The sequence below is a fragment of the Callorhinchus milii genome, unplaced genomic scaffold (assembly GCF_018977255.1).
Source record: "Callorhinchus milii isolate IMCB2004 unplaced genomic scaffold, IMCB_Cmil_1.0 Scaffold6, whole genome shotgun sequence".
Classification (NCBI taxonomy): domain Eukaryota; kingdom Metazoa; phylum Chordata; class Chondrichthyes; order Chimaeriformes; family Callorhinchidae; genus Callorhinchus; species Callorhinchus milii.
The window spans coordinates 15,503,725-15,527,082 of NW_024704747.1; the positions used below are offsets into that span (position 1 = coordinate 15,503,725).

At 43.5% G+C, this 23,358-nt stretch overlaps 1 protein-coding gene across 4 annotated transcripts in view; it reads right to left on the reverse strand.

Annotated features, from left to right (window-relative positions):
• Positions 1-23,358, reverse strand: part of LOC103176851 (disco-interacting protein 2 homolog A) — a 122,021-nt gene that overhangs the window by 36,774 nt on the left and 61,889 nt on the right. For all 4 annotated transcript variants that reach the window (XM_007890645.2, XM_007890644.2, XM_007890643.2 and 1 more), the window contains 6 exons: positions 19,552-19,689; positions 18,470-18,589; positions 14,441-14,650; positions 2,883-3,014; positions 2,270-2,389; positions 1,784-1,981 (listed from right to left, as the gene is read on the reverse strand). In XM_007890645.2, the coding sequence (XP_007888836.1) occupies positions 1,784-1,981; positions 2,270-2,389; positions 2,883-3,014; positions 14,441-14,650; positions 18,470-18,589; positions 19,552-19,689 (918 nt within the window). The remainder of the gene's footprint in view (positions 1-1,783; positions 1,982-2,269; positions 2,390-2,882; positions 3,015-14,440; positions 14,651-18,469; positions 18,590-19,551; positions 19,690-23,358) is intronic.

Consider the following 23,358-nt stretch of genomic DNA (forward strand, 5'->3'; position numbering starts at 1 on the left):
AACAGAACGCCGAGGTTCCTGACTGGCTTTGAGAGGTGGAGAGTGCAGCCTTGGATGCTAATGCTGTCAGCGCCTGAGGTGCGGAGGCGCTGACACCAACCAATCAGGAGGGCCTCAGTTTTGCGCACGTTGAGCTGAAGAAAGTTGTCTCTCGTCCAGGACTCGATGTCGGACAGGCAGCTGTCAGGACATCGGTTGTCGTGGAGTTGAGGGTAGAGGAGGAAAGGTAGAGTTGGGTGTCATCCGCATACATGTGGAAGTTAACCCCATGTCTGCGGATGATGTCACCAAGGGGGAGCATATAGAGGGTGAAGAGGAGGGGACTGAGGACAGAGCCCTGAGGGATACCGCAAGAGACAGTGCGGGGGCTGGAGGAAAAGCCGTTTGTGGAAACAAAATGAAGACGGTGCGAGAGGTATGACCTAAACCACTCAAGGACAGGGCCTTGAAGGTTGAGGTGGGAGGACAAGCGGTGGAGGAGGATAGCGTGGTCGACCGTATCGAATGCTGCCGATAGGTCGAGGAGGACGAGGAGGCAGAGGGAGCCCTGGTCACAGATGGTCAGGATATCATTGGTGACCTTGACCAGGGCAGTTTCTGTGCTATGGGCAGCACGGAAACCTGACTGAAGGGGTTCGAAAAGAGAATGGGTGGAAAGGAAAGAGCGCAGTTGGGAGGCGACAACTCTTTCCAGGACCTTGGAGAGAAAGGGGAGGTTGGAGATGGGCCGGTAGCTTGATAGCTGCGACGCATCAAGGGAGGGTTTTTTCAGGTGGGCGTGATGGTGGCAGTTTTTAAGGGAATGGGGACAGAGCCAGAGGAGAGGGACAGGTTGATGATGTCTGTGATATGTGGGGCAAGAAAGTGGAGCTGGGAGATAAGGAGTGGAGTGGGGATGGGGTCAAGGGAGCAGGTGGTTGGTTTTAGGGATAGGATGAGGTTGGTAACAGAGGGTGGGGAAACGGGTTCGAAGGTGTGTAGGGATGGGTAGGAGTCGGAGTGTGGGAGGGAAGGGGTGGGGGTGGGTGGAAGTTGGAGGGGCAGTGACCGCGGAGCGGATTCCCTTAATTTTGGATTCAAGGAAATCCAGCATCTCCTCGCAGTGAAGGTTAGAGGAGATGACCTGCGCGGGGTGGCGGGGGGGACGGAGGAGTCGAGATGTGATAGAGAACAGAAACCTGGGGTTGTTCTTCGCCTCCAGGATTATCCTGGAGGAAGAGGACGACTTGGCCGAGGCTAGAGTGGAGCGGTTGGTTTTGAGGAGGTCCAGCCAGATTTGCCGGTGGACCGTTAGGCCAGATTTGAGGCAGGTGCGTTCATAGGCCCACACCTGGCCCTTCAGTGAGTAGAGGTGGGTGGTGAACCAGGGGGAGGAGCGACAGTAAGAGACAGTACGGGAGGTGATGGGGGCAAGAGTGTCGAGTGTGGAGGAGAGGGTGTTGTGGAGGAGGGTGAGAGCAGAAGAGGGGTCAGTGAGGGATGAAGGCTAGAGGTATGCTGAGCAGGGGAGAAGACGGAGGCTACCGTAGGCACCATCAAAAAGGTAGGTCTTAAGGTAGGATTTGAAGATAAAGAGGGGGCGAGGTGGAGGGAAGGCATGGAGTATGCACAGCAGGCCTATGTTAACTGAATGAAGGAGGCAGGGAGAGGAGTATATCTGAATATGTCAGAGAGGTAGGGAGGTGTTAGGGTGAGAAAGTTTTTTTTAAATATGAGGGCGACGATCTTGATCTTTGAGATAGGGAGCCAATGGAGCCTGGAGAGGATTGTGACAGGTACTTACCATAAGTGAGTGTATAAACTGGTTTCCCTGTAGTATCCAGTGAGGTTAGACAGGAGGCTTTGGGCTGCATGGTCCCCCACCTTTGCACAGCAGCTAGCAGCGATGGAGGCCAATTTGTCACCACTCCTAGCGGCTCTCCCACTGTTGGTGTCATATGTAAGCCTTCCGGCTTTGGCTGGTTTGGATCTGGTTGTGAAACTAAAATAGAAATCGGATTATGTAGGGAAAAGAAATCAAATTTAGATAACTCACAAGAGGTGTGGTAAACTTAATTTTTTTCAAATGAAACTGTACTCTAAACTGTACAGTTTAGTCCTGGTGGGGACAAGAAGACTTAGATTGTTCCAAATTTTCTGAATGGCTGGTAATGTACATTGGTGAGAAATTTAGAAATCTGATGTCGTAGTGAGAGAACTGGATTGAGTGAAACAGAAATAACACTCCCTTTCACGATAAACTGTTGCACCTTCCTCTTGGCTTGTATACCTTCCAACTGTTCTTCAAAATCATCCACAAAGAATTCTTTTAGTGGTGGCCTCTTGGGTCGCTTAAGCGTGTTAAGGAGCTGCTGAATTTTTGAGGATACTCTGCTATTTACAGGTACACCTGTGAAGTATACAAAGGGTTATATGTCAGAATTATATATTGTTTGTGGTTTGACACACAATCTTAATTTCTTCGGACATTAGGTCAATTGAGTGTTAGCCTGGCTCAGTTGGTCACACTCTCTCCTTTGAGTCAAAAAGTTGTGAGTTCAAGTTCCACATCAGGACTTCAATCTCAATCTAGGCTAACACACCAATACAATTTACATGTATGCACATTGTCATTATGAAAACTATTTGGTATGGTCACTACTTGCCCAGAGAGTATTCTATTCCACAAAATCTTTAATCTTTATGAGCAGAAAAATTCTGCTTGAAGAAAAAATTGTAGAAAACAATATTGCTGTATGTAAATTGCTGAATTGGATGCAGATTACGCTCATCATGTTCTGAAGCACAAGATTACAAGAACAAATGTTTCTTAAGTTGTCACTTTAAAAGGACAAAGGCAGAGTTTTGAACACAAGCACAAATAAAGCTGATTAATAACTCACCATCAGCTGTTTCCATTACACTACTGTTGAAGCCACGAGGAACCCCACGGACTGAGGAAACCTGCGGCCGTTCAAAGTGGTGAGGACGCTCTGAAGCACCAGTGGTTACATCTGGCGGGGCAGAGTGGTTATCTGAATGGAAGAAAGAGAAGCTTAAAAACTAGTTTACTGTCGCAGAACAGAAAACATCAGGAAATGATGATTTATGAACGACCCTGAGGTACATTCAGATCCTTACAAGTAGGAAATAAGCCACTTGTTTTATATTCTATTTAACGTTCTATTAACCTCTGGAATTCCATCCCCCAATCACTCCGCCCTGCCCCCTTAGCCTCCTTCAAGTCCAGCCTCAAGACCCTCCTCTTCGACCATACCATCGGCCACCCCCCTTCCCCTCCCCTCTCCCTCCCTGACCCCAGCTCGGGTCTGAAATGCTGTACACTGTCCAGTGCCTTGGGACTTCCTCCTGACGTGAAAGGCGCTATACAAATGTAATGTTGTTGTTGTTGTTGTTCCTGCACACATTTAAAACAGTATTTCAGCTGATTTGAGACCTGTCGCAAAACTGGACATGGGTAGAAGAATCAGCAGTATGTTTACAAACTTAGGTTTCCACCTCTTTCTCCTTTCAAAAAATGCATTCCAACTAGAATTCTAGAATTATCAAAGTTAATAGAAAAACAGAGATAAAACTATTCTGTGGGTGGCCACATTCACAACCATAATAATCCTTGCATTTAATATAGCGCTTTATCACATCTTCGAGACATCTCAATACGTTTCAAAGAATATACTTTAAAGAGAATTGACTGTATATATTGTGGGCGAAACGCGGTAGCCAATTGCACATAGCAGTGTCCCAGAAACAATCGTGGATTGAGTGACCAAGTTATTATTTTTTTTAAAAAGGGATTTTTACACCTGGAAAAGCGAGCTGCTAATCGACTAATAGCCGGGTTCCTACTTACTGCTTGGTAAACAGAGGCTTGTGGAATAAGGAAATGTGTACCACGTTTCGCCCACAAATCTTTGCTTTGATTTCTGAGAGGTTTCTACACCAGCACGAACATTTATATTCTTGTGCACCATCAAGCTCAACACTATTAGAATTGTTGCCTAATCGCTATTTGAAATGCTACTCACATTCTCTTCATGGCCACTGAGCACTCTGTGCTCAATCCTTTCATTTGGAATTGTAGTCAATACACGCTTCACAAATAGAACTTCAAGCATTTTGTGTTTATTTATAACATGAAAACAGCAACAACTGCAGTGCAATGTCATATAACTATCAACAACCCCCAAAATATTACCTCATCTGGCTGTTAGCATATACAATCAATTCTGCAGTATGCAAGGACAGTATGAGGGGAAATCCTCCAAAAGCTAAAGTAAAGCCAAAGTCAATCTGTTGTGAAATTCAAAGGAGGGGCTCAATGGCTAAGGCAGGACTCTACAGCATCATAATTTGTGCTTCAGTACACATTGGTACTGGGAACATCAAGTACCTGAAAAGTGGTTTGAACAGGGACTTTTTCTTCTCCTCAAATGGCCTCTCCCAGCAGCCAGAGTCTCCTTCCTCAGCTGGAAAAGGGCATGAATGCCATTTTTTTTACAATTATATCTGGCATCACAACTTCTCTCACAATCCTTGCATTTAATATCATGTTGGGACGGATGTCTCAAAACACATTCCTGGATTTATTGCAAAGGGTAGTGACTGCTATTTTTTTTACTAAAAAAAGCGATCAGAATTTGTTTTGGTCAGCCCGGTGTTTGACATATGCAGAAACCTACCTTCAGGAAAAAACAGTAAACATTCCATAAGATGATGCAATTCTCTTACTTATTTTTATCCTTTTGTTATTAATTCTACATTTTTCAAGAGGCAGAGATGGAATTTAGTAATGAAAGCTACTCGCTGTGTTCTAAAGAATTCTCAGAGTAATTGCATCCAGAAAATCGACAAGAAGCTTAGGCTACTGTAATTTAAGGTGTCCATATTTTGTAAACCAAATCTAGGGACAAACAAAAAAATGAACTCACCACAATTCCTGATGTTAGCAGTACTGGAGAAGCTTGGTGGATCAATGGCTGTATTTCTCTGAGAGTATTTGTTTTAGAGTTTTATTGTTCTCAGTTTGTTGCTGAACTCAAGTCATGACAAATTTGACACAATATCTCATCTGACTATCCTCCGGAAATTGGAGATGTATGGTCAGAAGTTTCTACACAAGCTACTACAGAAAATAACATCAGTTCCTCTTTCCTGTGCATCAACTAGCACCTTTTCACTTGGTGATGTGTGAATTATACAGAAATAGTATTAATTTCATTGTGAAGTTGACCGTTTAATTTGGTGTGTTTAGCTTTGAGTGGGAATGTAAAACAAAAGCAGTCTGTCATTCAAGCCAAATGAAAATGTCCTTTGACATTTTTGATTGATGAGTATTCATTTTGGGTTTTTCCACAAAATTACCAGTGCAGATTTCCTCACAAAATAGACCATTGTTGCATAATTAATACATTTTGCCCCTATTTTTGTTGACAGGAAAGAGAGAAATTCAAAAAGTGGTTGTGGCCTCTACCAAAATTATAGCCAAAAATACCTATAAACAAGGTAAAATAATCTAAAGCATATTTGGAGAGAAATTCCACCTATGTCTAAACTTGCATTATTGTTCTTAGTATTCAGTGTGCAGAACATGACAAATTCTAAATTAGTCTTAATTTTGAAACCTTGGTCCTTGAGTGTACAGAAAATTGGTTTTGAAATGAAGATTGGATGGGGTATCACCCTGGGTTCAAGGATAGCACTCATCTAGGAGTTACGATTTTGAGCTCATAGCCAAGGCTTCAATACACTTGGGGAGCACTGAATTGTTGAATGTGCCAACCATCGGATGAAATATTAAAGTGGATGTTAAAGATCCAATAGCACTATTTAAAAAGAGAAATGAGTTTCTCCTGGTGCCCTGGCCAACAATCCCCCAGCAAAATTTATCACAGCTGTTTGTGAAGCATTGTTGAGTGCAAGTATTTTTTTGCACACAACAGCCAATCGTCTCATTCAACAACCAATACAAATAACAAGTTGTATTTATATAGCGCCCTTCACACAGGATAGCTTCTCGGAGTGCTTAACAATGCCAGAGCCTGACTCCGAGCCAGGGGGAGGTAATCATAGGTTTGGTCGAAGAGCAAGGTGTTCAGGTATGATCTGAAAATGGGAAACGAGGTGGAAAAACCCAGAGGGATTGAGGTAGAGAGTTCCAAAGTTTCGGGCGTAGTGGCTGAAAGCCCGGATGCTGTTGGTGGAGCGTAGAGGACAAGGCTCAGGCAAATAGCCGGAGCAGCCGAACGGAAGCGGTTATTATTATAGTGAAGTGGGGAGTAAGCAGGTCGAAGGTAAAAAATACATCTAAAACAAAGCCTTTTGAAAGTTAGCCAATAACACAATTACTATTTAACAGAAAATTCACTCTATGAGTCACTATGGGCATATTCGCCACAGCAATACTAATTAGAACCACATTGCACACAAATCGTAAAATGACATTCACCTAGTGAAGGAGGGATACATGTCAACCTTTCACACAATAATGATGATACCTTGAAGGACATGATTTTTTTTAAAGCACATCAAACAATAGTCACAGTACATTAATTTTAACATAATAGGAGCAACCCTCATCCCAATAACACAAAACACTTTTTGTTCCATTACATTTGCTTCATGACTGCAAATTCACAATTATAGGAGCCATAATAGATGTACATATTTTACAGCAAAACTGCCTGCAGGAAGCACACTACACTTACTTCATGAGTAAACCCAAGATGTCAAGGGCTTGAATCAGTTGGCCTGGCTGGCTAGACATCTGTGGGCACTTAAGATTAGAAACAAAAGGCTGACTCCTAATTTGCGACAAGATCTCATGAAATGGGACACAGAAAGCTTGTGAAAGTGACAAGTCGGAGAAAAGAATCCTGATATGGATCTATGAGACAGTACATCTCAGGAGGAGCAACTGTTTAAAGTGTGGATCTTGTGTCTGGCCTTTACAAGGGAGAATATTACCTGCCTGTCTGCCACACAGACCGCATCACAGAAGGTATCCAAACTATATTTGTAATTCCACTTAAAGGTAACTACACTGAAACCTGCGATGTCAAACCACAGGACTTGCCCTCATGATTTTATACCTTGGTAGGCTCTCCCACATAGATTTTGGTTCCCTCAACTACCATCTCAAAATAAAATGTTCTACGCATTTTTGAAATATGCATTAATCACCACAGGGAAAGAAGAGGTTGAATTAAAATGTAAATTGGAAAATTGATGGATCCTGGAGAACTGTTCTCAAGTTACTGAAATTATTCACACAATTCCTATTACGTAAGTTTATAAAAGATATTTTGTAATAGCTCTACTGCTCTGCATTTTAACTGTCTTTTTAGCTTTCAAACACTGAGGGGAAAAGTGCTATTTAAAGCCGTTTCCAAACAAAACACTTTAAATGGACATCAAGATTTACACAAGATTGCACAAGTACCTGGAAGGAGGTTCTAATCTGCCTTTAGCATTTCCTATAGCTACTCCAAAACAATTTACTGTCTGATCTGATTCTATTTATTGACCTGTAGTGCATTATTAGATGTGAACCTAGCTCAGTTGGCAATATTCTTGCCTCAGATTCAGAAGGTTGTGAATTCAAGACCCACATCAGGACTTTGGGTTCAAAGTCTAGGCTGTGATTACAATATTTTGCTGGGAGTGTGCTACATTGTTGGAAGTGCTGTCCTTTGGATGAGAGGTGATACCCATCTGCCTGTGCAGAAGGACATTAAAGATCTCATTATTATTATTATCGCCCAAGGCGTCCAGTCATCCGAACCCCATTCATTTTCACTTAGATTTCTTTGCACTACTCGTGTTAATCACCTCTTAACTTGTAATGCCGCTCCTCTATCCTCCTTTACTCCCGCACTTACCAGCTACATGAATCGGGGGAGATGATGTCTCGACCCGTTGATGCATGCGCACTTACTAGGCAGTTGCACAGAATCATGGGAAACTGAGTCTTGATCCGTCAACACATGCGCAGAAGAACTTCATTTTTCTTGACTCAACGCAATTCCAATCCTTGCCAGTAAGTTTGAAAGCGGCAACGACGAGTGAAGATGCATTGAATCGTAGGAATTGTAGCACCTTGACCAGCGCCTCAAATGCGGACTTACCGGCTGCATTGATACTTACCAGCTTCATTGCATTATGCATGTGTAATGTAGATTATCAATTAAATCAGATTTATACAGTTTGTCAGCAACTAGGACTTCATGTAAGTCATATTAAATATTATGGTCCCGACTGATGCAATGTATGCAAGTTTTACTGTATCACATTTTGTACAGGGGGATTTCTCACCCATTTCTTGACTTGGTAGCAGTAAATCAAATCTTAAATCCATCTATCTCTTTAAATGTCCTTATGTGTCATGAACAGAACCACAAGTTGTTTTCCACAAAACAGTGGTCTGATCAAACTTCACCAAAAGAACTCAACTACACTTTTAGTAATCAAAATAGATTTTCAAACTAAATTCTGATTGCATTATGTATAACATTAGTTGTTGATTCGGACCTGTAGTGATGTAAGTCGGAATTGGGCGATTCAAGCTGTGGTCATGCATCATCCAGATTTGCCTGTATTATTCTGGGTTACTTAGCGTGCAACACAGATTTAATTTGCTATCCTCGGCTCCTAAAGGTCTGATATGATATGCTGTGATTTCAAGCTGTGTGCTATGTAATACTAATTTGTTCTGTTATTCTGGGCTATGCAACACAAATTTGGCACATTATTTTGTCATGCTGAATTAAACATGAATCAGGCAGGCACGCAGTTCTCCATCAATTTGCTGGTATGGGATAAAGATCCATGGTTTGTGGAGATAATCAAAACTATAGAAACAAGCAAGCACTCTCCTAAAATAATTTATAGAAAAACTCACTAGTATTAGAGTTTATAGGGATAATAGAAACGATGATAGAAAGACTTACCCAGTTTACGTTATACATAATGAAATTCATAGTATATTTCACAACCCAAATATATCAGTACCAAATCCCCTGAACAGAATCTTACCACTGGGTGGCACTGCATTAAAATTAAACATTTAAATTGTACAGTAGTCCCAGACTCCTACCACTGAGCAGCACTGTGAGGAAATTAAATACTGTATTGAAAGCTATACTGTGATGCTATTAATTAATTCCAAGAATGCTATTATGTAAAAGAGGACCACAAAACATCTAGATCTCTATTGCGAAAAGAATAATAATAATATTTGTATTTGATAATAGCGCCTTTCAAATCAAGAGGATCTCAAAACACTTCACAGGATATACTGTTAAGTGTAGCTATTGTGTATTTTGTAGGTGAACATGGCAGCCAATTTGCACATTACAAAGAGCCATGAAGTGAACAAGCAATTTTGTTGGGGCAATGTTGGCCAGGACACTGGGAGAAGCTCTCTTCTGAATCGTGGGATGAAGACTTAGGACTCAGTGGTAAGAATGCTACCAACTGTACACAATCAAAATTAAAACAAATGGAATGGGAAGCAGATAAAAATAGAAAATTTAAATTGAAGCTTTGGTAAAGCAAATGGAGAAAAAAAAATACAAGATGCTGGAGCAGCAATGGGATAATCTTTGTTAGCCCTTAAAAGCCTCTCCCTCCCAACATGCCCCAGTTCTGATGAAGGGTTGTGGACCCGAAACGTTGACTCATTTTCCTTTCTCCTTAGATGCTGTCTGACCTACTGAGTGTTCCCAGCGACTTCTGTTTTTGTTTCAGATTTCCAGCATCTGCAGTATTTTGCGTTTTGTTTATACTTAATTGCCACTTCTTTTCTAGGAATGCCTATCTTGAAGAAGTTCTGCTCTTCTCTTTGATCTGACTTTTGTTCTTCCCTTTTACCCTGCTCACCTTCTTTGCTATCTGTTTCCCTTGTGTTTGATGATGTGTTCACTAAAATCCGTTTTCAGTCATATCTCTTTCCTCAGTAACTGTCTTAAGCTGCAACTAATTTCATATGGATTCCATCTTAAATTCCACCCTTCTTGCTTTCAATCCACCCACGATCACAGATACCTCCGTGAAATTCAGCGCTCTTCTGATCACTGCTCTCACCACCTCATGAGATCCACCGTCTCCAGCATGCACTGACACATGCATACTCTCGACCTTTTCCTTCAGCAGCCACAGCACACTTTATCTCAGAAATGCCCTCATCCTCAACTCTATTTTATCCTTCGTCTCATTCAGCACAAAAAACAGTTTTTCTTTCTTTTAGATGTCAAGGATCACAAACTTCAATGACTCATGGATGCCAACCCCTCTCCTGACCCCTCCTCCCCTTTGCCTTCCTCTGACCCCATCCCTCCCCTCAATCCCACTCCTTGCAGTATCTTCACTATCCCCTCTGACCTCGAACGATCTGCCCTCAGTAAAGGCCCCAATGAACTAATCTCCTCATATCTGGACTCCATTTTTGCTCCTCTTGTCCAGGTCCCACCAACCTACATCCATGACTCTTCTGATGTCCTCCGCCATTTCAACAATTTCCAGTTCCCTGGCCCTGACCGTCTCCTATTTACAATGGATATTCAGTCCCTCTACATCTCCATCCCCCACAAGGATAGGTTGTAGACACTCTGCTTCCACCTCAAACAGCAGCCCAACTAGTCTCCATCTACCAGGCTGAACTTGTTCTGACGTTGAACAACTCCAACCACTTCCTCCAAGTAAAAGGTGTCGCTATGGGAACCTGCATGGGTCCCAGCTACGCCTGCCTATTTGTTGGCCACCTGGAACACTCTTTGTTCCGGGTCTACTCAGTTCCGATCGCTGACCTGTTCCTCAGTTACATTGACGACTGTGTTGCGGCTGCTTCCTGCTCTCGCAGTGAGCTGGAAAAATTCACCAATTTCGCTTCCACCTTCCATGCCTCCATAACATTCACATGATCTATCTCTGACTCTTCCCTTCCTCGACTTCACCATTTCCATCTTGGGGCATAGATTATCAACAGATATCTTCACAAGCCCACCAACTCCCACAGTTACCTAGACTACACCTCCTCCCACCCCATTCCCTTTGCCCAGATCTCCAGCCTCCGCCGCATCTGCTCTGACGATGCCACCTTTCACGCCAGAGCAGCTGAAATGTCTTCCTTTTTGCTAGACCGAGGATTCCCATCCACTGTGGTAGGCAGGGCCCTTGACTGTGTCCACCCTATTTCCCTGGTTCATTCCTCCATCACCACCAACACTTATCCTCCCCCCGGCATCTTCCCACACCAGCGCGGTAGATGCAATACCTGCCCTTTCATCTACTCCCATATCACTGTCCAGGGCCCAAACACAGATTTCAAGTGAAACAGCGATTTACATGCACTACCACCAATGTAGTTTACTGCATTCGCTGCTCATGATGCGGTCTCCTCTACATTGGAGAGGCGAAACGCAGATTGGGCGACCGATTTGGCGAACATCTCCATTCTATCTGCAAGCACAACCCTGAGCTTCCGGTTTCTTGCCACTTCAACTCTCCCTCCCACTCGCACTCTGACCTCTCTATCCACGGTCTCCTACGCTGTTCCAATGTTCCAAGAAACAGCACCTCATCTATCTGCTACAACCTTACAACCCTCTAACCTCAATATTGATTTCAACAATTTCAGACTATAGCAGTTCACCTTCCCCTCCCCTGTGACCATTACCACATCATCTGGATTCCAGACACACCTTTTTTCTCTCTGGTCTGTCTGTTTTGTTGCAACGCCCCCCACCCTTTGTTTTGCATCATTAACACCTCTTTAACCCATCATCCCCTGTCCTCTAACCCCATTTTCTCCTTTGTCTTCCTTGCCCTGCCTCCCCCTTCTCTGTTAGCCCTTAAAAGCCTCTCCCTCCCAATATGCCCCAGGTCCGACGAAGGGTTGTGGACCCGAAATGTTGACTCACTTTCCTTTCTCCATAGATGCTGCCTGACCTGCTGAGTGTTCCCAGCGACTTCTATTTTTGTTTCAGATTTCCAACATCTGCTGTATTTTGCATTTTATGGGATAATCTTTCCTTTTCTTGCAACTTGGCGACCCCATTGACCATGAAGTCAGGACCGGCAGCCTCAGGACGCGTGGCCCTAACTTAGTGAGAAATAAGTAATTACAGTGATTATTTAAGTGATTATGGCCAATGAGAGATAGTGTGGAACAGTTATTTAGGGAGTGAACAAAGAAAAAAAGGTCGCTCAATTATTCATTTCCTTTCAAATAACATGATTATGTTTACTCACAGGATTTCTTTCACTACTTTGAAGCAGTCAACATTTGTCCCAGACTCAGACAAGAGAGGCTCCCACCAAGATTAAAAATACTGTTAAATGCACGCAGAAATTCCACTGCATACTCTGGTGACAGAACATTGGTAACAGATCCTGTGAATCGGGATATTTTTCACCCTTCAAGCAGCTACGAGCTAATTGCAAGAGAGCACTTCTTTATCCCGCCAGGCTGAAACCTTGGGCAAGTTTCCTTATTCCACACGCCTGATAATAATCTCTCAAGAAACAAACAATAATAAAGTGGTCACTTCAATCAACAACCGTTTGTGGGACACTGCCGTGCACAATTGGCTGCTGCGTTTCGCCCACAAATATACAGTCAATTCACTTTACGGTCTATTCTGTGAAGCGCTTTGAGACATCTAGAAGACATGAAAAGCGCTATATCAAATGCAAGGATTATTATTATTATGATGTGCACTGCTTGCTTCCCCGAGGTGCACAGTTGAGTTACACAAGCATGTGGAATGGTAGCCAAGTCATCCGCTATAATTTTTGAAAATTTACAGCAGATAATTGTGAAGATAATCAAAGCTAAACTGGTTACTAGTTAAAATAATAATAATCCTTGCATTATTATTATGATTAGTGCTTGTAGAAAGTTGTTCAACTATTTTCCCCATACCTATTGTAGGCAACAGGGATGTTGTAGGATGGCCAACACAAATTATTCCCCGGGACAGAGTGCCATTTAATTCATCAGCAACTACTGAACTAATAATACTGAAAATCTGGCACAAAAGTACCTTCTAAACATACAAATAAGAAACACAAATACTGTATCAAGCAATTGAATAGATTGGGAGGTGTGGAAAAACAAAGGGCATGACAAAATGAACACAATTTACATTTATACAGCAGCTTTCACGCCTGGAGGATATTTCAAAATACTTCACTTCTGGTGTGGTACCTGAGCTGGGGAGGGGAAAGATGATTGAAAGCGCAGTCAAAGAAGAAAATTGTTAGGTGGACTTTGAATGTGGGGAGGGACGGGGCAAGTAAGAGGGAATCCAGGATGCAGTTCCAGAGATTGGGGTCGAATGGCTGAAAACTTGGCCGTCAACGGTGGGGCAGATGAAAAATGAGATAGGAAGCAGGCCAGTGTTCACTGAGTAAAGGACGTGACTGGGTCGATAGATTTGTAGGAGGTCATAGAGATCGGGTGGTGCAAGAATTCGAGAATTTAAGGATGAAAATTAAGATCTTAAATTTGATCTGCTGTAGCATACAGAGGCAGCAGAACCAAGTAAATAAACAACAACAAAATTACATTTATAGAACGCCTTTTACGTCGGGAGGACGTCCCAAAGCGTTGGACAGTCAGGGGTCAGGACCCGACCATGGGGGAGGGGTGGGATAGGGGTGAGGGAAGGCAGAGAGGTGGGAGGGTGACTGAAGGCATGATCAAAGAGGAGGGTCTTGAGACCGGTCTTGAAGGCAAGGGAGGAAGCGAGGCGAAGGGACTGTGGGATGGAGTTCCAGAGCGTGGGGGCAGAGAGTCTGAAAGCCCAGCCACCGATGGTAGGGTGGGTCGGGCGGGAGACATGGAGCAGGCCGGAGCCCGCTGAACGGAGAGAGCAAGCAGGTGATAGGCTTCCAGAGCCTTGTGCGGAGAGAACATGCTGCAGTTCTGGATAGTGTGCAGGGTGCGTAGGCAAGAGTTGGTGGGTCCAATAAACAGGACATTGGCAAAGTCAAGCCTGGATGTAATGGAATATGAATCAGCTTCTTGGCAACTCAAGGGAGAGGAAATGGCAGATATTACAGTGGTGAGAAAAAGAAGTTTCATGCCCAATATAGCTTCAATTTGCAAACCAGTGCTAAGATTTGGTGATCAGGTGATAAACATATATATGCTCTCTCCCCTAACTTTTTCCAAGCATGCTTCTTCTGCATCAAACAATTTTGTTTGAGCAGCCACCATCAGACTATATTATATGCATTCCATCTGAGTCTTATGACAGCAAATTTTTCTTGCACCCCAGTCTCTTCTTGACTTTCCACTCCCCCAAACACTGCATTTTTCAGTTGTGATTGAGAACAGTTATGACAATTAAGACGATACCCCTGGATATTTGTCAAGTGTTTACTAAGGAGGTTTATTTTCCATCATGCTACAGAGAAAATAAAATGAAGGTTTACTGACCTAAATGGGTATGCGCCATGAGGTCAGCGAGTGAAGCAGTAGGTTTCCCTCCTACATGGGATGAGGTGGACGATGCAGAGGATGAGGTGGAGGAGCTCTGGATAACCTTGTTAAGCCAGTGCTCTACGTTCAAATGGCCCTGCTTTGGAGTGGAGGTGATCCGGCCCTGGCGACGCAGTGAGCCTTCATCTTCCGATGCTGAAGATGTGTCTGTATTCAATACAACACTGATGTTAGGACAGTGCAGAATCTAATCTATTAAACCCTGCAACATAGACACTCAAGAGTACCTCTATCCATGCAGTGTAAAAACCAATAACTTGCATTTATATAGCGCCCTTTACACGGGGTAGCATCCTGAAGCTAGTGGCAGAGTCTGACCCCGAGCCAGGGGGAGAGGGAAGTGGGAGGTGACCGTAAGCACATTCCAAAAGGAAAGTCTTTAGACGGGATTTGAAAGTGGGGAAGGAGAAGGTTAAGGATTGAGGGGGTGAAAGCATGGGAGGTAAGCAAATTGGATAGGTAGGGAGGTGGGAGGGCATGAAGGGATTTGAAAACAAGTAAGAGGATCTTGTAGTAGATCCATTCAGTAATTGGGAACCAGTGCAGCCAGGAAACAACTGGTGTCAGGATACAAACTGCATCCCATGAGCAAGGTGATATGATAAATAGAATTCAATCTTTATTTCTACAGATCTCAGTTTATACCATGAATTAGGTACGGAAATTGTATATAATTTCATAAATTACGACCTGTAAAGAAGAAGAATGCAAAGTAGTCCACAGTGAGTGAAACATTTTTCCACAGGGTAATTTTTTTCTCCACTAGATCACTTCCATTAAATATTTAGATAGTTCTTTTAAAAGAGCCGGCACAGACACGATGGGCTGAATGGCCTCCTTCTGTGCTATATAATTCTATGAAACACAAATATAGTTAATGATGATAATGTCAACTCATGTGATTAACTAGATTCAAGAAGTGAAGGTATCAAAATATGTTGGGATTAATCCTCAATTTTGTCTCCTTGTTCAAAGAAAATGGTGTACCTCTCTTAAATGAGTACAACATGCATCATTTTGAAAGTTTCTATCAGATTTATTATTATCTTGTTGGTTTCAGCCCAAACAGTCCCAACTTTTAAAGTCCGTCCCCACAAGTATATCCTCAAATCCTAGATATTCTCTTCTGTATCCTTTCAATTGCTATATCTTTTTTGAAATGAAATGTCTAAAATTTTACACAATGCTCTATCTGCAGCTAAATCAATTCCTTGTACAAATTTATCATTGTATCCACTGTGTTGTAATTTAGTGCCCAAATAAAACCTAGAATTTAGTTTTTATTAAAAAAAGTTACTGTCCACTTGCATTCTTACTTTTAAAAGCCTGTAGTCTGTATTCCTATGTCTTTCTGCTCGTTCACTGTGTTAGGAAAGTTTCCCTTTAGAGGTGATTTACTTGCTCTTTTTCCCCAAAATGCACTTATTCATACTTTTTTACTTTGAATTCCATTTGCCATTTTATCTACTCACTCCTCCAACCTGTCGATACCCACCTGCAGTTTTCTGAGTTCTCCAGCTTGCCATGTCCCCTAAGGTAGTGTAGGCAAGAGCCAGGGAGTCTAATACGCAATTTTGAATTAGCAGTAAATTAAGATACTTTGTCCTCAAAGTCCTAGCTGGAACTATTATTCATAAAAAAATAAGAGAGCCTAATGTAATCTGCTCACAACTACTCACTACCCTCAGCTCCCACTCTCCGCTTGGATGCCAAGCCAGCCTTGTAAGCGCCTTGGGATGTCCTCCCAACGTGAAAGGCTCTATATAAATGTAAATATGTACTGGAAAACATTGGGGGCCCATCATCACATGGTACTCTTCTGCAACTCCAAACCATCAGCTCAATGGTATCATTAATGGAGGAACAAGAGAAAAAAGCATCAATTTTCTTGACCAGGATGCATTGCTTTCCCAGAGGAAAAACAATATATAGAGGAAGGAGATGTAACATTTTAAAAAAACATGTTCAAACCAGAATTTATAGAATGGAGGAACCCAGTACATTTAAGCCCCAGGACTGCATCATTGAAGTCCATATTTTATAGTCAGAGTATTCATATCAATTCTGACCAAGTCCAAAGTATGTTTCAACACAATGCATCAGACAAACATATTGAGAGGAGTTTCAAATGGCAACAAATCAGACATTTTCTAGTTATCATTATTATATAGAGTCTCAGTGGACCTTTCCATTTCCAATTCACTGTCAAAAAGTAATTTGTTTGATGTATCGGATCTTCCCGATTACCCCGTCCCAGTTACTTACAATATAGGTCAGAATACTCTATGTCGGATTATAAAATATGATACATCACCAAAATTGAGAAAACAGTAACACAAGTTTATAGAATGCTTCCATTGTTGTTTTTGAAGTATAGAGATTTGAAACATTTTGGGTGCTCAGAACTGGTGCTATATTAGACTTTTTACTACATGGAGCGTCTATTTCATCAACAGTATAAATTAAAGTCATGCTATGTGCATGCCAATCAGTAATTAGATTACATTCAAGTTTCATTTGCATCGTTCACTCTTGAAAACAATATATCTTAAGACACATGCTCATCATACAAAACACAGCTACAGCATACACATGACGCACTCATAGTATAAATTATACTGGAAGACAATGTTAGCCATCTCTCTCCACACACATGTACACACAATATATGAGTCTTCACAAACACCCAAATGAACAATGAAATGTGAATACCTGCTCATATAATATAGTATGCAAAATGTAACCAGATTATGTTCGAAGGGCATTACAAACTCTAGGATCATTCCTTCTTCGCATCCATAGGAAATGAAACGGCAATACCCAAGATCCCAAATTTATGGGAATATGAGTTACATGCAGCATTAGTCTACACAGATCCCTGCCACGTGCTGTGATTGTACAATTACACTAAATCCTTTGCTCAGGTTTTTTTTCGGGGAGTGGGGGTGGGGTGGGTGAGAGAGAAGAAAGCGGGTGCCTGATCAAATTCAAGACGCGTTGTGGTTGGATAATAATATTCCTTGCATTTGGACAAGTGTTAATGCCAATAATAAGCTCCTGATTTCAATCATGATTTTTGAAGAAATTACTGGACAAATACTACACAAGAAAAAAAAGGAAAACATAGAGTCCATCAACACGTGGTACTCTTATACAGCTCCAACCTGTCAGCTCAATAGCATCATTAATGGAGGCCTAAGGGAAACAATGCATACATTTTCTTGGCCAGGATGCATTGCTTTCCCAGGGAAAAAATAAAAAAGGGAAGATGTAACAGTTTTAAAAACCCATTTCTAATGTTTTTCTTTCGATTGATGTATACCATTACTTGGTGATGGCCTGCCTGAGTCAATCTACAACCAGGCCTCTGCTAGTTCCATTAATGTATCAGCCATCAAATAGGTGAGGAATTCCATCACCCATTAATTCCATTTTATGAACTCCTATTGCGATTGGCCATCACTCATGGTAATTGTAACATATTCCAAATTAGATTTTTTCTCATCATTCCTGAATTTAGAAATGAAATAGGAGTCTATCAAATCTACTGGTTACTACCCCGTCCACTGTAGTTAACTACACTAAATTCCTTGCTCTTTATTCATATATGTTCAGATTGTTCCTCTCAAAATGTATCCAATTTCCTTATAAATGTTATGGGGTCAGCCCGAATAGTCATTTATTGCAAAGCATTCCATATTCTGATAATCTGTGTGAAACAGTTTCTTCTACTCTCCCTCTCAATTCCTCCACCAGAGTAACTTCTTCTCACGTAATGCAAACATACATCTTCTCTATTTTGGGTGAGCAATGCAAAATAGAACTACTACTTGAAAGCCCATTCCATCTAGAGCAAGTTTACCAGTCAGTGGAAGATAATGTATCAAGTGTACTGATAGAATTAACTGTAGAATTCACAAAGACTTTCTTAACAATAGCAGGTCTGCTATCCTGAAATCTGTGTACCTGGTGGAGTATACGCATCTAGCGATGAATGTACAAGCACAGATCGCCTCTTTGAAGGCATCGGCATTTTTCTCTCTTTGTATTTGGCAAGTGCTGCTTGGACTGCTTCAGTGTGCAAATCTGTGGAGAATAGGAAGACCAAGAAGCAATATCATGAAACATGCATCGGAAAACTACCATCAGAATAGAATCAAATGGCTTAAAGGACATTTCATTTGCTAGAATGAAGGCATAGTGGTTCAACACAACAGCACATAGAGTCCTTGAATGGTGGAACAAAGGCATAATCCTATAATTAACTAAGTTCTCACCTTCATGTTACATTGCTTTGGAGAGGTAAAGGACCAGGTCCATCCTGCTTTCTAAGTCAATTCAACTTTGAGACGTCTCGAAGACGTGATAAGGAGCTTTATCACATGCAAGGATTATTTATTATTAACCCAATAGAGATTGTGCTAAACTGGTATCCCTCATTGGTCACATCTCTCTTTTCCACCATCAAGAGGAAGAGAAACAACAACAACAAGATTACATTTGTATAGCCTTTCACATCAGGAGGACGTCCCAGGGCGCTGGACAATGTACAGCATTTCAGACCCAAGTGAACTGTGAGGAGCACGTAAAACTACTTTTGTTCTAGGAGTTGGCAGATTATAGGTTTAACGGACCGTTTCTTGGCCTTAATTGTGGCAAAACCCATGTGTTTTGGGACTTTCTTAAGATTATGTTATTAATTTAGTCAATTGCTGTGTGGAATATCCAAGGTCATCCTATCCAGAAGAAAGGCAGTGGGGAAGAACCTAAGGACACCATACATTAGGGCCTTACACAGGGTCAGAGGAAGGAGTGTGGAAGAAAAGGCCTGGACAATTCCAAAGAGAGGGAAGTGACCTGAAAGTGAAGGTTAAAAAAAATTGTTTGATAAATTAATTTATTGATGAGTTAGTTTATGTACTCTTTTTGCAGCCGACAATTGTTAAAATATGCAGGAAATTTCTGGATTAATGGTATCTTGTCAAACACAGACACACCTTCAATGGTTAATACTAGATCAGAAAACATTACATTCCTATTTCACTTACCTGATCGATAGCGCTCATCCCTGGAGTTGGAGGAACGGGATTTTGGCTGTCTGGATGCAGCAGAAAAAGCAGCAGGGGAAGAAGAAGGTTGTAGGGGAACCTGAAGTCTGGTCTCAATCTGAAAAGAGGGATCTACACCTGTTTTTTTTAAAAAAAAGATTTAATCTTTAAACACTTGTCTGTGCTAAAATGTATGCAATTCCTGTTATTCAACATGCTACAGTAAGGGACACTCACTATTCAAATGAGTTGCATTTTACTTAGCAGTAAAAATATTGAAGTTAAGATTCAAGTTAATGCATCGGCCCTTGATTCTTAATTTTTTTTCAAGCTTGAAGTAGTACTATTTTGACCATATAAGCTGCACCTAATATTAAAACCAGGTTTTTAGTCTCTTGTTACAAGTATGGCATGACTGAAGATATATTAAAAAAGTCATAACTCTGGAGATGAAATGACTTCATCCAATTCAACTGAAGCATTCTATTGAATATCCATTTAATACTAAAACTTGACTGCTATCAACTAAGTAATGGTTATTCAGTTCCCTTCATGGCAGTAACATCTTGAAGGGCTAAAATATACCCCTGTAAATTCACCTAGGCCTGAACACTGTGCTATCTATTGCTGTCTTTAAATGATATCCATTAATTTAACTACCCTGAGAAATGTCCGATGTCTGACATAAACCACAATTACAGTATAAAGAACAGTGACTTTAACCATGGCACCACCCATATTTCTGATATGTTTGTGAAACTTGATCTAGACAATGTCTACATAAAATAGCTGCCTTGACCCCCCTCCCCACCCAGCTACTGGTCGCTCAACTCCCCCTCCTCTGCCCATTGCTGGCAGACAAGATACATCAGCCCTTCTCCTCAGGATCAATACTACTCCCATTCAAAACAGCTGTCATCATTCCTTTCCTTAAAAAAACGCAAATTTCCTGCAGCTGAATGTTGGCAAGAGGGAAGCCATACTCTTTGGCTCCCATCAACGTCTTCTCTCTTGCGGGTCTGAATTCCTCAAACTCCCTGGGCTCTCCCTCATACTCTTCAAACCCGTGCGCAACTTAGGAGTCAGGTTCGATACCCAGCTTTCCTTTCAACCACACATCCGTTCATTGACCAGGACTCCTTTTTTCCACCTCTGCCACATTGCCTGTATCCGTCCATACCTCACAACCGACACAGCTGAAACCCTCATCCACGCCTTCGTCAATTCCTGGCTGGACAATTCCAATGCTCTCTTCGCTGGTCTCCCAAGCTCCACCATACACAAAATTCAATTAATTCAAAACTCCGCCACCCGGATACTCACCTGCCTGAAACTCCGTACCCCCATCACATACGTCCTCGCCAGGCTTCCTAGCTCCCAATCACCGAACGGATCGATTTCAAGATCCTCTCACTCATTTTCAAATCACTTCATTCTCTTGCACCTCCCTACCTATCCAACCTGCTTACGCCGCACTCCATCACCAGCTGTCTCCGTGCGGTTGCTCCAGCCTCATATTTGTCCCTCATGCCCTCCATTCCACCATTGGTGGCCATGCCTTCAGCCACTATGACCCAAAACTCTCTCTCTCAATTTCTCCACCTTGCCCCCTCGCTCCCACCTTCAAATCCCGCCTTAACACCTTTGTTTTTGATCGTGCTTATGGTCACCTCCACCCTCCCTCTGGCTCATTGTCAGACTCTGCCACTGCTGAACAACAACAACAACAAGATTCCATTTATAAAGCGCCTTTCACGTCAGGAGGACGTCCCAAGGCGCTGCACAGTTGGGTCATGACCCGAGCAGGGGGGAAATGGTCAGGGTGAGGGGAGGGAGCGAGGAGGGGGGAAATGGTCAGGGTGAGGGAAGGGATGAGAGGGAGCGAGAAGGGGGAAGAGAGTCGAGAGGGGAGCTGAAGGCTCGGTCAAAGAGAAAGGTTTTGAGACCGGCCTTGAAGGAGGAGAGGGAGGAAGCAAGGCGAAGGCACTGGGGGATAGAGTTCCAGAGCCTCGGGGCTGAGAGGCTGAAGGCCCGACCACCGATGGTAGGGCGATTGGGGCGGGGGACGTGGAGCAGACCGGAGCCAGAGGAACGGAGGGTACGGGCAGGTAGGTAGGGGGATAGTAGGTTGGAGAGGTAGGAGGGAGCAAGGCCGTGAATGGCCTTGTAGGTGAGGATGAGGATCTTGAAATCAATCCTCTGGGGGATGGGGAGCCAGTGGAGGCGAGCGAGGGTGGGAGTGATGTGGTCCCGAAGCCTGGTGCGGGACAGTACACGAGCTGCAGAGTTCTGAATGACCTGCAGCTTGTGGAGGGAGGTGGCGGGAAGGCCGGCGAGGAGAGAGTTCCCATAGTCCAGCCTTGAGGTGACAAAGGCGTGGACCAGGGTTTCAGCAGCGTGAGGGGTGAGTTGGTGCCGTAGTCTGGCGATGTTCCGGAGGTGATGGAAGGCGGTGCCAGTTGTGGTGCGGATGTGAGGGAGAAAGGACAGCTCAGGGTCGAACAAAACGCCGAGGTTCCTGACTGGCTTTGAGAGGTGGAGAGTGCAGCCTTGGATGCTGATGGTGTCAGCGCCTGAGGTGCGGAGGCGCTGACGTGAGCCAATCAGGAGGGCCTCGGTTTTTCGCACGTTGAGCTGAAGAAAGTTGTCTCTCGTCCAGGACTCGATGTCGGACAGGCAGCTGTCAGGACATCGGTGGTCGTGGAGTTGAGAGTAGAGGAGGAAAGGTAGAGTTGGGTGTCATCCGCATACATGTGGAAGTTAACTCCATGTCTGCGGATGATGTCACCAAGGGGGAGCATATAGAGGGTGAAGAGGAGGGGACCGAGGACAGAGCCCTGAGGGACACCACATGAGACAGTACGGGGGGTGGAGAAGCCATTCGTCGAGACAAAGTGAAGACGGTGAGAAAGGTACGACCTAAACCATTCAAGGACAGTGCCTTGAAGGTTGAGGTGGGAGGACAAGCGGTGGAGTAGGATAGCGTGGTCGACCGTATCGAATGCTGCCGATAGGTCGAGGAGGACGAGGAGGCAGAGGGAGCCCTGGTCACAGATGGTCAGGATATCATTGGTGACCTTGACCAGGGCAGTTTCTGTGCTATGGGCAGCACGGAAACCTGACTGAAGGGGTTCGAAAAGAGAATGGGTGGAAAGGAAAGAGCGCAGTTGGGAGGCGACAACTCTTTCCAAGACCTTGGAGAGAAAGGGGAGGTTGGAGATGGGCCGGTAGCTTGATAGCTGCGACGCATCAAGGGAGGGTTTTTTCAGGGTGGGCGTGATGGTGGCAGTTTTTAAGGGAATGGGGACAGAGCCAGAGGAGAGGGACAGGTTGATGATGTCAGTGATATGTGGGGCAAGAAAGTGGAGCTGGGAGATAAGGAGTGGAGTGGGGATGGGGTCAAGGGAGCAGGTGGTTGGTTTTAGGGATAGGATGAGTTCAGTGACAGAGGGTGGGGAAACGGGTACAAAGTGAGTAGGGGAGGATGGGTAGCAGTCGGAGTGTGGGAGGAGGGGGTGGTGGGTTGGTGGATGTTGGAGGGGAAGTGACCGCGGAGCGAATTCCCTTGATCTTGGATTCAAGGAAATCCAGCATCTCCTCGCAGTGAAGGTTGGAGGAGATGACCTGCGCGGGGTGGCGGGGGGGACGGAGGAGTCGGGTTGTGGTGGAAAACAGTAGCCTGGGGTTGTTCTTCGCCTCCAGGATTATCCTGGAGTAGAAGGACGACTTGGCCGAGGCTAGAGTGGAGCGGTAAATTTTGAGGAGGTCCAGCCAGATTTGTCGGTGGACCGTTAGGCCAGATTTGAC